At 32.4% G+C, this 18,238-nt stretch overlaps 1 protein-coding gene across 2 annotated transcripts in view; it reads right to left on the bottom strand.

Moving 5' to 3' along the window:
* Positions 1 to 18,238, bottom strand: part of STXBP5 (syntaxin binding protein 5) — a 195,148-nt gene that overhangs the window by 64,552 nt on the left and 112,358 nt on the right. For both annotated transcript variants that reach the window (XM_074187788.1, XM_074187789.1), the window contains exons 11-16: positions 9,735 to 9,807; positions 8,582 to 8,729; positions 8,321 to 8,388; positions 7,975 to 8,015; positions 6,640 to 6,860; positions 3,947 to 4,125 (exon numbers count right to left, since the gene is read on the bottom strand). In XM_074187788.1, the coding sequence (XP_074043889.1) occupies positions 3,947 to 4,125; positions 6,640 to 6,860; positions 7,975 to 8,015; positions 8,321 to 8,388; positions 8,582 to 8,729; positions 9,735 to 9,807 (730 nt within the window). The remainder of the gene's footprint in view (positions 1 to 3,946; positions 4,126 to 6,639; positions 6,861 to 7,974; positions 8,016 to 8,320; positions 8,389 to 8,581; positions 8,730 to 9,734; positions 9,808 to 18,238) is intronic.

Genomic DNA, 18,238 nt, shown 5'->3' with positions numbered 1-18,238 from the left:
TTGAAAGGAAAAAATGTTGAAGGAAGAATTTTTTTTCCAGACAAAAGGAGCATTTTAAAATACTTTCTAAAGTGGAAATGCAGTGAAAGAAACAAAATGACAAAAAGAATTGAAAGGAACCTATGGTAAACATAGAAGTCAGGTATTAATTTCTTTAAATATACCAAAGGCAAAATGGAAATCAATAAAACTACTTCATTATCACAGTGCACAATTGTTAATGAGGATAAAAAGGAGATAACAAAGGACTAAAAAAATTATTTTATTCTCTCTTAAGTAGAATATTTCTCCTAATGGCCCTTTAAAAAGAAAGGTTAAATGAAAAGAATACAATTAAGGCACTAAAGGACTAGAAGATGTTTTACAATGTATATATAAATTTCTTAGTACATGATTGAGTTAACAGTAGCATCTCAGACTTCAGTCCTGAGAAGGGTACTAACTGTTTCTAATTGCTTTGAAAGTATCCAACAGGGGGCAGAGCCAAGATGGCAGAGTCAAGGCAGGACATCCCAGATGCTCTCCCCAACACTATTCCAAATGCTTTTAGATTATGATTCTATCCAAATTCTAGAGTGGCAGAACCAAGACAAAGACTGAGTGAAATAATTTTCCAGTCCAAGACAACTTGAAAGATCCTTGGGAAGGGTCTGTTCCACCAGGATTGGAAAGGACCACAGCACAGCCTGGGTCTTAATGGTCACCAAGAGCAAACCAGCTCCAGTCATCTGGACACAGCCCAGGGGTCTCCTGCATCCTGAGGGACACCTCAGTCTGTGGCAGTGGGGAAGTTTCCATACCTCTCAAACCAGTGACTGACTATGATAACTTGAAGGGTCAGTGGGAAAACTCTACCACACTAGATTGAGTGTGGATCCCAGAGCAGAGCAGGCCTCAGCACAGCCTGGGCCCTCGGAACCAGAAGCAGGTCTGTGGAGCCACACAGCAAATGCTTCCAGAGTGCTCAGTCTATGGACAGTAAAGGGGTTGGAGAAGAATTCAGAGCTCTCTCTGCTACTACTGGAGCAGGATTCTGTTGCTTTGTCTACACTCAGATCCAGGTCACAATCTGGGGTCCCATACTGCCATATTAGAGCAAGGACTCTCCTCATAGTTCTAGAGTAGAGGGGAGTGCTTGTGGACATTCACAGACCAGATCACAGATAAGGAAAGCAGGCAAAGCCTCTCATAAGAGCTTGAAGGAATTGAGGTACCTGCTGGGGGGGGGGGTGGCACAGAGAGGGTAGAGGAAGTCCCTGAAAACAGTTGCAGAAACCCTCAAAAGCTTGGGAAAGTGTCCTCCACCCTGGAAGCAGAGCCCCACTTTACAAAGACTTAAAATCATGTCACAGGCTGGGGAAATAAGCAAACTTAAGAAAAAAGAATCTGACCATAGACAATTATTTTGGACCCATGTAGGATCAAAATACATACTCTGAAGTTGAAAAAGTGAAAGCTTCTGTATCCAAAGTCTCAAAAAAAAATATGAAACGGTTTCAGGTTTTGGAAAAACTCCAAAAAGATTTTGAAAATCAAGTAGGGAAGTAAAGGAAAAATTGGGAAGAGATGAGAATGATGTGGGAAAATCATGAAAAACAAGTTAGCAGCTTGGTGAAGGAGATACCAAAAAAACACTGAATAAAATATCTTAAAAACCAGTTTAGGTAAAATGGAAAAAACCATCCACGAGGTCAATGAGGAGAAGAATACATTAAAAAGCAGAATTGGCTAGATGGAAAAAGATTAAAAAAAAAGCTCTCTGAAAAAAATAACTCCTTCAAATGTAGAATGGGTCTAAGAGAAGACTTTGTGAGAAGTCAAGAAAAATAAAATAAAACCAAAAGAAGGAAGAACTAGAAGAAACTGAAATATTTCATTGGACAAATAACTTACCTAGAAAACAGATCCAGAAGAGATAATTTAAAACTTTTGGGGCTACCTGAAACTCATGACCAGGAAAAGAGGATAGATAGACTTTATTTTTCAAGAAATTTTCCAGGAAATTTGTCCTGATTGTCTAGAAGCAGAAGTTAACATAGAAATTGAGGGAATTCACTGATCACCTCCTGAAAGAGATTCCAAAAAAGAAACTCCCAAGAATATTATAATCAAATTCTAGAATTCCCAAATAAGTAGAAAACATAACAAGCAACCAGAAAGAAAAAATTCAAATATCATGGAGCTATAGTTAAGATAACACAAGATTAGCAGCTTCTATATTACAAGCTTGTAAGGCTTGGAATATGATATTCCAGAAGGCAAAAGAGCATGGATTACAGCCAAGAATCAACTAACCAGCAAAACTGATCGTATTTTTTCAAGGGGAAAAGATGGACATTCATTGAAATAGGGGACTTTCAAATTTTTGTGTCAAAATGATCAGAGCTGAACAGAAAGTTTGATCTTCAAGTACAGGTCTCAGGTGAAGCATAGAGAATGTGGATGGGAAGGGCAAATTATGAGGGATTTAATGATACTGAACTGCTTTTATTCCTGAAGATGATACTGATAACTCATATGAACCTTCTCATTTATTAGGGCAGTTTAGAAGATGAAAATATTGACAAGGCACAAGAGGGACCAGAAACTGAAGTTATAGTATAATAAAAAGATGGAGTTAATGGGCATGAAAGGGAAAGGAAAGGTAGAATAGGCTAAGATTTTTCACATAAAAGAATCAAGAAAAAGCTTTTGCAATGGAGTGGAAGGAAGCAAAGTGCGGGAGAATGAGTGAGCCTTCATTCTCATCAGAAGTGGCTCAGAGAGGAAGTAACATACACACTCAATAAGGTGTAGAAATCTATCTTAGCCTAGAGGGGAAAAAAGAGAAGAAAGGTATGGGAGAAAAGGGATGGGGGAACAGAGGAAGGGCTGTAGGTGATAGAAGGGGAAGATCATGGGAGAGCGTAGTCCAATTCAACTCATTTTTGAAAAGGGACTAGATGAAAGGTGAGAGAGAGAGAGAATAGAATAAACGGGGGGCGGGGAAGAATAGGATGGAGGGAAATACAGTTAGCAATAGCCAACTGTAGGGAAAAACTACTGAAGCAACTTCTCTGATGGACTTATGATAAAAAATGCTATCCATAACAGAGACAGAGTTGATGATATCTTAATACAAACTGAAGCACACTTTTTTTTTCTTTCACTTTATTTTTCTTGAGCTTTCTCTATTGTTGTGGTGGGAGGGGGGTTATGCTTACCTTTTCATGAATACTATTGTAAAAATGTGAAAAAAATAATTTTAAAAAGTATACACAGGTATTTCCCAATTTATAGAGGATATTAAATTCATGTGGGGAATTGAAAATCCAACAGGATAAATTATAGAATAATCTCTGAAAACTATGCAAGCAAGTTGTATATGAGTTTCAATGCTAATTAGCATTTAGACAAAAAGTAATTTAAAGTGTATTTAAAGAATTATAGACCCTGAGCTACTAGTTATGCCTTCAGAAAATGATACATCTCCAAAATACATTGGTTTGGTCAAAGAAGGTAATAAAATAAACTGTAGAAAAAAGTTAAAAAAAAAAACCATCAGTACTAAACTTAGATATATCTGATCTTTGGATACCATATGTCTTTCTCTTCATAGTTCCAAGAGAAATAATGAACTTGAGAGATACTTATGACTACAAACTCAAGATACATTAAGTGTAGAAAACTAGGAAATCTGAAAAATTTGCACAAAATTATAAACAGCTATATAAATATATAATAGATATAAATATATCACATCAATGCGCTAGAGGAAAATACAGTTTTGGGAGTCTTTTATGTTTAACTACCCTGCCATACAGAATATTCAATATTGCTCCCTATTCTTCCTCGAATCATTAGAATATCATTTTGCCAAAGTTTACATTATGTCCAAATAAGTAATAAGAAACACTAGTTTAAAAAAAGCATAGCCTCTCAAGATTTCTAAGTCCTTAGAACTTACTTTAAACATGGAACATTGTCACGAAGTCCATCAGATGAACTGCTACTAGTTGATGGATGAGATTGTGGAGGAATAGGTTGAGGATTAGGACCTCCCCCAGGTGTTGGCAATGGTGGAACTTGTTCAAGCTCAGGTGAATCTACATCATTTATCTCATATAACAGTCGTATTTCAAGCATCTATAGTATAATAGGGAAAGAAAAGGTAATTAATGAATTTTGTATACTGATTGCTTTATTTTTCTTGATAAAGTTTTATATTTTCACTTCCCAAGATATCACTCCTCCTCCTCCTTTCCCTCCCTAGAGCTGTATCCTTAAGTTATATATATATATATATATATATATATATATATATATATATATATATATATATATATGTATGTACACACACACACACACACACACATATATACGAAGAAAAAAATTCAATACACAAACATCACAACCAAACCTGGAATTGCATTTGATATTGTATGCTTACTGACTTCTACTTCTGCAAAAAAAAAAAAAAAAAAAGGAAAAGAGGCATTTTCTTCATTTTTCTTCAAGATCAAGCCTAGTTATAATATTTATAGTATTCTGTTTTTTAACTGACTTTGTTATTTCCAAATAATTGTTGAACTTACTGTGCATAGTTTCACATTTTATGCTTAGCTTATGTTGCATAATTCACTTAAGTCTTTCCATGGTTCTCAGTATTTTTTTCAGATTTATAATACTTACAGTACAGTAATATTCCATTACATTCAAGTATCACAATTTGTCTGGTAATTTTGTAAACAGTGAGAATTCATTTCCAGGTCTTCAAAATGTATGGTTAGAAATATTTTGGGTATGATATGAATATATGTATATGTGTTTATTTTAGCAATAGCTTAAGTAGATTTGGAAATAAATCAGATGTCCATTGATTGATTAAGTAAAGGTCAAACTATGTAGTATATGAATATAACAGAGCATCACTATACTGTAAGAAATTATTAACCAAAATCATGCAAAGAAGTATGGAAAGACTTGTAAATTCCTGTTAAGGTAAATAAATATACCTATATATGTGTATAAAAATGAATTAAAACATATATAATTAATTATGCATAAACACATATGCACACATATACACATATAATCATTCATTGATTTCTTTTGGTATATTACGTTAATGCTTTGGGACAATATGCACTTTTTTCTTTAAAGTACAATTCCAATCTGCAGTACAGAATGGACAACTGACCCTTCGATATCGACTATTATTACTTTTTTAATTCATCTTTGCCAACTAACTGAGCATGAAGTAGAATATCAGTTGTTTTGATTTCTACCACATTGATTTCTAATTATTCTAGAGGTTGGTATATAATAGCAGTTCTCTGCCAAGTAATTTACATTCCTGGGTCCACTGAACACTGTGTTACTAAGTCTATCTGTTTATGATTCTTTATTCAACTTGTAACAAACATTTTTTTATGACTGATGCTTTATAGCATAATTTAATGTCTAGAAGTACTATTCTCCCTTCATTCCTATTTTTCACATACTTTTTTCTGGCTATTTCAAACTTTCTATTGCTCTAAATGAATTTTATTTCATTTTTTTACCTCCATTAAGTTTTTCCATTGAAAGTTTGAATACTACAGATCCAAATTTACAAATCAATGCAGAGATCCTCATCTATTTTATTGATCATGTTTAACTATAAGCAATAGATAGACAACCAATTACCTGCTGTTTTCTTTAAAGAATATTTTGTAAATATACCTATACAAGTCTTGTGGAAACTGAAAGACTGACTTGCAATTATATTATGTGTCTTGTTGTTATTTAGAATTGGATTATTCCTTTTTTCTTTTGTACAATATAAAGTTTTTTTTCTTTTTTGCTTGGACTTATACTTTCAATTCTTTCAACTGCTTTATTATTAATAGGATTTAAAATTATGTTAATTAACAGTGGAAAAAAAGAATACAACCTTGCTTAAACTTTGCATTTACTGGCAAAGTTTAGTAACAATAATAATAAATAAAAATCATATCATATGCATATAATAATTATATAATCATATACCTACTATATAATAAAAGCATATAATACAATAAAGCCGATAATGATAGCTTGATGCTTACTCTAAAAACTATTTTCTCATTCACAGATAATACTGCAAAAATATATTGTGAAGGCAGATTTTAGGGAGGCATGAGTAGATATCTAATCCCAATTTATTTTTCTAAGTTATTATGCTTTTAATGTAATTCATATGAAGTTAATATCAAGCCTAAGTGATTCATAAATTTTAAAAGTTCTTAGAAGAATTTGAAAAAAATTTTACTTAATTTAAATCAAAGGTTCTTCATCTGGGGATCATGAACTTTTTCTCTTTAATAGTTTGTTAACTGAAGTACAATAATCTGCTTTATAATGTTATGTTCTTAATTTTAAGCATTTAACCATACACGTTAAAACCATTATTCAGAGAAAAAGTCTACAGAATTTGTCAAAATGTCAAAGGGGTATATGGAAAAAAAAAGATTAAGCATGCTTGATTAGAAAAGGTATTAGAGTATACCTAAGTAACCCCCCAGAAATGAACACTCCATGTTAAATATCTGGGGAACATTCACAGCAAAAAGGGCTTTAAATAGTTCATCCTTGAAAAAAGGCAGGCATTGGAAACCTTACGCAAATAAGAACTATTACCGGAATCACTTCTGTTGTTACTTCCTGTTTACTGAATCGATAAATAATGACATGTGCCGAGACACCAGCAATGCACAGCATTCTACTTTCTGGACACCATGAAATTATCTGAATGGCATATGGATCTTCATCTACAATGTCTGTGTTTGGTCTGTCATCTTTACTTCTTGATTTTTCAAATACTTTGGATGTTTTTAACTTATATAGTACTTGAAGTGTTACTAAAAAGAAAAAAAATGTACAAATTAACATAATCAGATGCTTTCATATACATTATTCATTCAATTAACTGTGTATCATTAAAGACTTCTGCCCATATAAACAATATTCATTCCAAATGGATATTTTCTGTGTATGGTCCAAAGAGAAGTATTACTATATTAGTAATTACTAACACAAAAGTTTTCAAATATCCTGAAAATTTCCTTTATTTAAACAGATACAAGTTGATGGAAAATTAAAGCAGTGTATATACACTATTCATTTTAGTAAACATATGTGCATGTACACAAAGAAGATAGCCATCTTGGTGATTAAAAAAATAAATTTTCTTTACAGAAAAAAAATTCAATATTGTCATTACATATCCTTAGACAGTAAAATATCCTACATTTATCTTGGTAGTGACTATCATCAATTGGATCCCTAATGAATACTAACAAGTAATATGATAATTGTAAGAATTCAGTACTGGAAGGATTCTTTACATTATATCTATTTGTAACTACACATGCATAAATTGTGTGAACTAAAATAGCAACCAGGTACTGAAATTAATTTGAATATTCCACTATCAAGAAAAATAGCTTCCACCCTCTCAAATATCTCTATGTTGAAGGAGAGGAAAAATACAAGTGAATGAAAGAATCTGCACTTTTTTTGTTGAGATTGCTTTTGATTACACACAGGTACATTTAAGGAAGTTATAATAAAATGTTAGATTTTTTATTCAGAAGACCCAAATTCAAGTCTGTATTCTGACATATAAACTTGTATGCCCATGGGCCAGTCACTTAAGCTCTTTAAGCACTATGAAACATAATGTTATAAACTTTGGATAGATTGTGATGTATACAGAAGAAAAAAATTAGCATATTTTGATTTTTCACAAAGAAATTAAAAGGTTTTTGTTGTGTTAATGTACTGAATTAGATATACTGAATGTTTATTCAATTTTGAAAATAGATATAAATAAAGCTAATTTCATTAAAAATTTGATAAAATGCACAAATTACTAAAAATAGAATCTCAATAATAATTATAAAAAGATAATATATATATATATGTATTTGACACCTCAAATATAAATAATTTTAAACTGTCTAAATCACTTACTTGCAGAAGCATCCCAGAACTTGACAGACCCATCTGCGTGCCTATGAATTTAAACATGAGGCAAGAATGTGGTGAAAAAAATGAGCAAAGATATCCATACACATTTCTTTCTCAACACAGCTGTCAGCTTTAAATTTTGCATGATCATTCTCTAATGTCAAAAAAGAGTTGCCTTGCCATGATAAAGAAAAAAGATAAAAATTAATGTCAAAATAATATGCCCTTACAAATATTATCTTTGCATTGTACTACTGATTACACAAAGAACACAATGCAAAGAACTGTTTGAGTCAATCACAATCATATTCAGATGACATTTAGTGGTTTGGTCAAATTAGTTTCTTACCCCGTGATGATAATTTCTGGGTAACTCTGAGTACCCAATCCCCAGTTACCTCCACTAATTGGCCACTCCTATAAGAAAAGATATGGTATTATATAAATGAACCACAAGGACTCATTTGATTCAACTTTCAACCTTCAACCAAATATATTCAGATGCTCCCCTCTCCCACCTTGAGAGAGGTGTGCCATTTATTAAGATATCTGAATAAAAACCATTTTAATCACTCGGGAAAAAATATATTCAGATGTTAAAATAAAGTACCTTTTTGCTATAACCTTGGCGTTTCTGTCTAGCTCCAACAGAATAAAGTGCAGGGATAACATCCACAGGGCAATCAGCAAAATATTCACAACAGGTAACAGGAGATTCATGTATACTCAAAGGGTAGGGATTTTCAAATATAGGATAGCTTTAAAACAAGGAGAAAAGTTAAATCAAAACTATCAATTTAAAATAAAAATTATTTAGCATTTAAATGTAAAAAATAAAAATACCACTCTAAATAGATATTATTAGGTTTGTAATAGTGGCAATTTTAAGAAAATAAAAATTCTGATATAGTTTTAAAGTTCATACAATCCTCAAAACAATCACACAATTTGAATGTGAGATGTAAAGAAATGCAATCCTATAAATATAAATAGATTTTACCACAGGAAAGTATTATTTAAATCACTGCCCTCTGAAAAGAAGAATTCTTATAAACAAGTTCAAAAAAGGTCTTCAGAAAAGTATGAAATTAAATAAAATATATAACAATACTTGAAGGTATACAGAATCTTTTTACTCATTTATCCTTATCTTATAGTCAACCTGAAATTTAACTAGAAAGGGTCACATTGAGTAGTTTCCTCACTTATAAAATTAAAGAGATGGAGTTATGACCCCTTCTAACTCTAAGTCCTTTGAATTAATAAAATGTATAGTTTTAAAGCATTCAATGTACAAACTGCTAAAGAAAAAAATTATTTACAGCAGGGGTGTCCAACTCTTCCTCTTCTGAGCTGCAATGTCAAACAAAAAACCTTGACAGGTTTTTGTTGAGTGACCTTTAAAGACACTGAAGCAATAGGTATTATTTAAAATAATCAAAAGATCCAGAAACTATGTATTCATCATAAAGTCATTTATGGGAGAAAATAAGACTTATTATTTAATGAAACTAAACTTTTATTAATAAAAAGAAGAACCCTGAGTGAGACTGCAAAAGAGTTGGAGACCTTATAAGATGATTTAAAAAAATAACTGAAAATTTAATGACTTTTGCAAATAAAAAAAATTTATTCATTAGAAAGAATGATGTGAAAAAAGGGTATGTCTTCAAACTAATTCAAAGAAAAAACTTCTGGGCTGAAATCAGTGTCATAGAACTGTAATACTGAATTTTACTGTAATTCAAACTTGCAGGTCTTACCCATTTTGTGCTAGGTCTATAAGTACTAAATCCTTTTCCAGAAGGACAACCACAGCATATGGTTCTTGAAAATCTAAAATATCAAAAACAAACTTTTTTTGAAAACAGAAGAAAATAAAAAGGAATTTAGAAATTTCATGAGGATAATTTTGTCACTTTATTTTGCCAAAAACTTTTATCTAACATTGATTCCTTGATGATATAAGGGTTCATATTACATGAAGCAGATTTTGCTAATATATTTCAAGTTCCTATGCTTACATATTGCAAATAAAATCTGATTTAAAATCTGAAAATTTATAAACATAATTATCACCATTTCAGTATCATAGTTATGTAAGAATTTATAGGAGAAAAGAGATTAGGCTTTTTTTTTGCTTGGCATTGATCTATACATTAAAACACTGAATGGATAATATTTACAACTTTGGCTATATTTTAATGTGTACTTATAATTATATCTGCATACAAACATTTGTGTTTTCTAAGATAGCTTTATCATAACAACAAAATATAGTGACATAAATGAGGTTTATTAGGACGATGAGTTAAAACTTTTAAAAAGATGGCTCTGTCCCCAAGGACTTTCATTTGCTATTAAAAGTATTAGGGGGTGGCTAGGTGGCACAGTGGATGTAGCACTGGCCTTGGAGTCAGGAGTACCTGGGTTCAAATCCGGCCTCAGACACTTAATAATTACCTAGCCATGTGGCCTTGGGCAAGCCACTTAACCCCATTGTCTTGAAAAATTAAAAAAAAAAGTATTAAGGGGGTGACTTTGCAGTGCATAGAGCACTGGCCCTGGAATCAGGAGTATCTGAATTCAAATGCAGCCTGAGACACTTAATAATTACCTAGCTGTGTGGCCTAGGGCAAGCCACTTAACCCTTGCCTTGCAAAAAACTAAACAAAAAAAATAAGTATTTCACACACACACACACACACACACACACACACACACACACACACACAGATACATACATATGCATAATACAAGATTCCTGAGCAAAGAGGACAGTACTAAGGATTGGGAAAATCAGGGAAATATTTATTAAGAAGTTAAGTATTAATATGGAAAAATGAGAAAAAAAGGGAAAAATATAAACAGAGGAAAGAAAGATAGCATGGAGAGCAATAAAGAGTTAGTAATTATAACTTTGAATGTGAATGGAGTAAAAAGTAAGCAAATAGCAGATTGGATTAAAAACCAGAATCCTACAATATGCTGCTTACAAGAAACTCATTTGGGGGCGGCTAGGTGGCGCAGTGGATAGAGCACCGGCCCTGGAGTCAGGAGTACCTGAGTTCAAATCTGACCCCAAATGCTTAATAATTACCTAGCTGTATGGCCTTGGACAAGGCACTTAATACCACTGCCTTGCAAAAACCTGGAAAGAAACTCATATGAAGCAGAGAGAAACATATAGAGTAAAGGTAATAGATTGAAGCTAAATATATTTTTTCAGCTGAAGTGGAAAAAGCAGGGATAGCAATCCTTATCTCAGACAAAGCAGCAACAAAAATAGGTATCTTTAAAAGAGATAAGGTAGGAAACTGTATCTTCCTAAAAGGTACCAAAGATAATGAAGCAATTTCAACACTAAATATGTATGCACCAAATAGTATATAGCATCGAAATTTTTAGAGTATAAGTTGAATGAGTTACAAGGATGACATAGAAAGCAAAACTCTACTGGTGGGAGACCTCAACCTCCTACTCTCAGATTTAGATAAATCTAACCATAAAATAAACAAGAAGGAAGTTAAGGAGGTGAATAGAATGTTAGAAAATCTAGACATGATAGACCTTTGGAGAAAGTTGAATGGAGACAGAAAGGAATACACTTTGTTTTTCCCGTAATACATGACACTTACACAAAAACTGACTATGTACTAGGTCATTAAAACCTAATGTTCAAATACAGAAAAGCAGAAATAGTGAATACAATCCTTCTCAGATCATAAAGCAATAAAAAAAAATCACATGCCATAATTGGCTAGGGAGAGATAGACCTAAAACTAATTGGAAACTAATAACCTCATTTTAAAGAATGAGTAGATCAAATAACAAATTATAGAAAGAATCAATGATTTCATCCTAGATAATGATAATAACAAGACAACATACCAAAACTTATGGGATACAGCCAAGGCAGTTGTCAGGGGAAATATTATATCTTTAAATGCTTACATGAATAAATTGGAGAAAGAGGAAATCAGTGAACTAAACATGCAACTAAAAAAATTAGAGAGAGAACAAATTAAAAACCCCCAATAAAATACAAAATCAGAAATTCTAAAAAATAAAAAAATAAAGGAGAAATTAATAAAAATCAAAAGCAAGAAAACTATTGAATTAAATAAAACCAAGAGTTGGTTTTATGAAAAAACAATAAAATTGATAAATTTCTGGTTAATTTGATTTTTAAAAAAAAGAAGAAAACCAATTTACTAGTATCAAAAATGAAAAAGGTAAACTCACCAGCAATGAGGAGGAAATTAAAGTAACAATGCAGAAATATTTTGCCCAAACATATGATAATAAATTTGATAATCTAAGTTGAAATGGATGAATATTTACAAAAATATAAGTTTCCCAGGTTAAATGAAGAGGAAATAAATACCTAAATAAACCTATCTCAGAAAAAGAAATTCAACAAGCCATTATTGAACTCCCTAAGAAAAAATCTCCAGGGTCAGCCGGATTCACAAGTGAATTCTATCAAACATTTAAGGAACAACTGTTTCCAATTCTATATAAAAAAATAGGTGAAGATGGAACTCTGCCTAACTCTTTCTAACACACCAATATGGTGCTGATACCTAAAGCAGGAAGAGTCAAAAAAAAAAAAAAAAGAAAATGATAGACCTATCGCCCTAATGAATAAAATGCAAAAACCTTAAATTAAATCTTAGCAAATTGATTACAGCATGTTATCACCAGGATAATACACTATGACTAGGAATGCAAGGTTGGTTCAATATTAGGAAAACTGTTAGTTTAATTCACTATAACAATAACAAACCTATCAAAAATCATATGATTACATCAATAGATGCTGAAAAAGTCTGACAAAAATACAACACCCATTCCTACTAAAAACACTAGAGAGCATAGGAATAAATGGATTGTTCCTTAGAATGATAAGCAGTATCTATCTTAAACCATCAACAAGTATTATATGCAATGGGGATAAGCTAGAGGCATTCCCAGTAAGATCAGGGGTGAAACAAGGATGCCCATTACCACCACTATTATTCAATATTGTGTTAAAAATGTTAGCTTCAGCAATAAGAGAAGAGAAAGAAATTGAAGGAATTAGAATTCAGAAGCAAGAGACAAAACTCACTCTTTGCAGATGACATGATGTATACCTACAGAATCCAAAAAAATCATCTAAAAAGCTACTAGAAACAATTAGCAACTTTAGCAAAGTCACAGGATATAAAATAAACCCTCATAAATTCTCAGCATTCCTATATATTAATAGCAAGATACAGCAGCAAGAGCTAGAAAGAGAAATCCCATTCAAAATAACTTCAGACAATATAAAATACCTGGGAGTCTACTTGCCAAGGCAGATTCAGAAACTATGAAAACAACTACAAAATACTTCTCTCACAAATAAAATCAGATTAAAAAAAACTGGAAATATCAACTGCTCATGGATAGACTTAAGTTAATATAATAAAAATAACAATTCTACCTAAACTACTTATTCAGTACCCTACCAATCAAAATCCCCCCAAAACTACTTTAATGGATTAGAAAAAACTGTAAATAAATTCATATGGAAAATAAAAGTCAAAAATGTCCAGGGATTTAATGAAAATAAAGAGCAAGGGCAGCTAGGTGGCTCAGTGGACAGAGCACCGGCCCTGGAGTCAGGAGGACCTGATTTCAAATACAGCCTTAGATACTAAATAATTGCCTAGCTGTGTGACCTTGGGCAAGTCACTTAACCCCATTGCCTTTCCCTCCCAAAAAAATTTTTTAAGTGTAAAAGAAGGTGGCCTAGCTATACCAGATCTAAAATTATATTATAAAGCATCAGTTATCAAAACTGTCTGGTACTGGCTAAGAAATAGAGTGGTGGATCAGTAGACTAGACTAGGTTCAATAGCAGGAAATGATTATAGCAATCTGCTGTTTGATAAACCCAAAGAGTCCAACTTTTGGGATAAAAACTCTCTCTTTGATAAAAACTTTTAGGAAAATTGGAAGTTAGTAGGGCAGAAACAGATTAAATCAGCACCTCACACCTTATACCCAGGTAAGATCAAAATGATACAGGATTTAGACTTAAAAAACAATGTGATAATCAAACTAGGAGATCAAGGAATAGTTTAACTATAAATTCTATGGAAAGGGAAGCAGTTTATGACCAAGGAAGAGATGAATAACATCATTAAAAACAAACTAGATAATTTTTATTACATTAAATTAAAAAGCTTTTGCACAGACTGTAACCACCGTAACCAACAGCAAAAAAATGTAGGAAATTGGGAAACAATTTTTACAACTAACATTTCTGACAAAAAGGACTCATTTCTAAAATATATAGAGAACTGAGTCAAATTTATTTAAAAAAAAAGCCATTCCCCAATTGACAAATGGTCAAAGGATATGTATGCAAAGGCAACTTACAGATGAGGAAATCAAAGCTATCCAATCATGTGAAAAATTGCTCTAAATCATTACTTATTAAAGAAATGCAAATCAAATCATCTCTCAGTTACCACTTCATACCTCTCAGACTGACCAATGTGACCAGAAAAGACAGTGATCAATGTTGGAAGGGATGCGGGAAATCTTGGACCCTAATGCATTTTTGGTGGAGTTGTGAACTCATCCAACCTTTCTGGAGAGCAATCTGGAATTATGACTAAAGGGAAACAAAAATGTGCATACCCTTTGATCCAGAAATACCACTACTGGGTCTATGCCCTGAAAAGATCATGAGAAAGGGTAAAAAATATCACTTGTACAAAAATATTCATAGCAGCTCTATTTGTGGTAGCAAAGAATTGGAAATTGAGTGAATGCCCATTAATTGGGGAATAGCTGAACAAATTATGTATATACACATATAAATATATATATATATATATATATATATATATATATTTACATTATTGTTCCATTAGAAACCAGTAAGGATGGGAATTCAGAGAAACCTGGAGGGATTTGTATGAACTGATGCTGAGTGAGATGAGGAGAAGCAGAGGAATATTCTACACCATAATAGCAACATGAGGTTGATCTACCTTAATGGACTTGTTCATCAATCAGGGACAATTTGGTGGTTTATGTGATATAGAATACCATCTGTATCCAGAGAAAGAATTGTGGACTTTGAATAAAGACCAAGGATTTTTTTAAAAACTGTTATTTTATTATATAATCTTGACATCTCTTATATTTTATTTTTCATAATATGATTTCTCTTGCAACATATCAATTTAGATCAATGTAAAACATGGAAACAATGTACAGACTAACAGACTGCCTTCTGTGGGGGATGGGGAGGGAAGTAAGATTTGGGGGGAAATTGTAAAATTCAAAATTAATAAATAAATTTATTTTTTTTTAAAAAAAGAAGGTAAGCATTGTTGATGATCCTTAAAGAAAGGTAAAGATTTGGAAGGTATAGATGGAGAGAATAATAGAGTAATGAGAACTGAAAATTGTTCACTTTGGTGACAAAATGGAGTTGTTCAAACTAAGTAGAACAAAATAAGCTTGGAACAAGAGTCATAATGCAGAGGTCTTAAATATAAGACTAAAGACATTATTTTACTTGTTGACTTTAAGGAGGCATAAAAGGTTTTCATTTTAACAGGGGAGTGCAATAGCCAGAACTGTGCCTTGGGATTATTTTAGCAAGGGGGTAAGAGGGAAAGAAAAGGGGGGAAGAGAAAGGAAGAGCCATCTGTAAAAAGGAAGACCAATTAGGATGTTAATATATTAGTTCAGGCAAAAAGTAATAAGGATCTAGAAAGGGTGGGATAGAATTAAAGCTGATGTCTTGGTGTGTATTCAGCCAAAGTAACTAAGAAGATGGTAATGATCTCAAAAGAAAATGAAAAGTCTGGAGCAGGTTTGAAAGGAAAGATGATGAATTCAGTTTTAAACATTTTGACTGAGATAAAGATCCAGAAAAGGGAGAGAGGGATTTAGAAGAGGGAGAGAGAAGCAGAGAAACAGAAAGAGATACATAGGGTAGTATAGGGGAGAAGAGGGATAGAATCTTTTAAAAAATGTATTAACCAGAGGCAAGACCATGACAGGAAAATGAGACTCACTGAAGGACTGGGGAAACAGAGAGGAATGAAAAAATATTAGCTTCTTGTAAGGATGAAAGATATATTTAGAAGAAGTAAGGATGACAGAAAAAATGAATGGAGATGAAAATAACAATTCAAAAATCATGCAAGTGACATACTTATTGACATGGCTAAGATCTAAGGTATTATCAGTCCTGTTTCAAATGGAATCAAGATAAAAGACAAGTACTGAGAAAACTGATCACTAGGAAGGTAATGGTGTTTAAATTCCTCAAATATAAGGTAGAAGTTGAGGTAGAAAAGAAGGTGTAGTTGACTGAATCAATTAGAAGATTTCTTGAAAAAGAAATGAGGCTAATATGGAAATATGTTTAGCATGATTGTCCATGTTTACTCTATATCAGATGACTTGTTGTCATGGAGAGGAGTGAGGAAAGGAAGAAAAGGAGGAAAATGTGGAATTCAAAATCTTAGAAAAAAGAATGTTGAAAATTATTTTTACATGTAATTGAAAAATATAATAAAAATTTTAAAAAGCTATATTGATACATTAAAAAAAAGAGTTAAAGGGGGTGGCTAGGTGGCACAGTGGATAGAGCACAGGCCATGGAGTCAGGAGTATCTGAGTTCAGATCTGGCCTCAGACACTTAATAATTACTTAGCTGTGTGGCCTTGGGCAAGCCACTTAACCCCATTGCCTTGCAAAAAAAAACCCTAAAAAAAAAAAAAGAGTTAAGCCTATTACCCTTGGAAAATTGGTAAAGATGAAAAAAAATGACTAACTGTTTCTAGAGATCTAGTTCAATTATTCAGGAATTATACTTAAATGGTTAAAAAAATTCACCTAACCTTTGACCCAGAAATCTAAGCTAAGCATATAAGCCAAGGAGGTCAAATATAGATTTCATATACAAACACTGTTTTTTATTTCATTCTTCCAAATAACTACAAATAGAGTGAGATGAGCAGAAGCAGAGTGTACCTTCAATTTGGAATTGTTCTAACAGATTGTGACACATATAAATAAGGGAATATAAGTACACTGGAAGAAATGGTGAATATAAAGAATTCAGGAAAACAGACATGAGAATTAATGAAAAATAAACATATATAGGAAAATAATATATACAATATAGAAATCATCTCTATAGCTATAGTAAACATACTCCAGCTCTCATTTTCCTGTGACCAAGTGATAAAAATAGTAACTTAATAATCCTGATCTCTCCCATGTCCTAAAACATACTGACTAGTTGTTAAATCTAGCTTAATCTAAATATTTATGAGGGATGCTCAGATTCAGACACTGAAAATAACTGAACCTAGCAGATAACCTGATTTCTAATCACACATAAAACTTTTTCTTCACTTAAGTATTATACAAGATGTTCTGATTCTTTGAAGGGGCTGAAATAGCCTCATTCAGAAAACTTACACAGTCAAATCTTGAAGAGAGACTCTAGATAAATCTTAACCACAAAATGGAAAATGCTTTTAATACCACAATAATGTTAAGGAAACATACTGAGTTAAAAAAATAGAGGAGACAATGATTGGACTGATAGATTACTATTAAAAGGATCAGAACAGAATACTACAGTGATGGAGTAAATCTAAATGGAGAGTCTTCTGAGTCATAAATGCAGAGGGAGGAATTGGAAGTGACATAAGAAAACAAAGATTATGCCAATTCTTATCTAGTCAATGGACATGAGAGAAGCCAGAACTAAACAGAGTGACTAGAGTAATTGTGTCTTCTGGAGAAAGTCAATTTGTCATGAATGCATAAAGATGGAAGTGATAAGAAAAGAAAAAGCTTTAGGATAAAGTTACGTTTATTCAAAATAGTGCAGTGATTCCATGGCACACAATAGAAAACAAAGACCAAGAAAAAAGGGTCTGGGGAAGAACAATAAAATATATATGAAGTTGTGCTAGCTGCATGCATTCCCCCAGAAAAGTTATACAAAAATACAATAATGGAATGTTCTTATGATGTAGACCTTTGATCTTATGATATAGACCTTTGATCTTAAAGTCAGACACTCCTGAACAAAGGATCAACAAGAGGCAGCAAAGTAGTGTTGTCCAGTGGCTAGAGGTTCAGTCTTGGAATCATAGCCCACTTCTACACAGACTGGCTATTTTAACCAGTGCTCCAGGCAACTCTCTAAGATAAATGTAATCAACAGAGTAGTTGATGATCTGCATTCCT

The sequence above is a fragment of the Macrotis lagotis genome, chromosome 5 (genome assembly GCF_037893015.1).
Source record: "Macrotis lagotis isolate mMagLag1 chromosome 5, bilby.v1.9.chrom.fasta, whole genome shotgun sequence".
NCBI classification, from domain to species: domain Eukaryota; kingdom Metazoa; phylum Chordata; class Mammalia; order Peramelemorphia; family Peramelidae; genus Macrotis; species Macrotis lagotis.
This window is presented reverse-complemented; position numbering and strand designations above follow the sequence as displayed.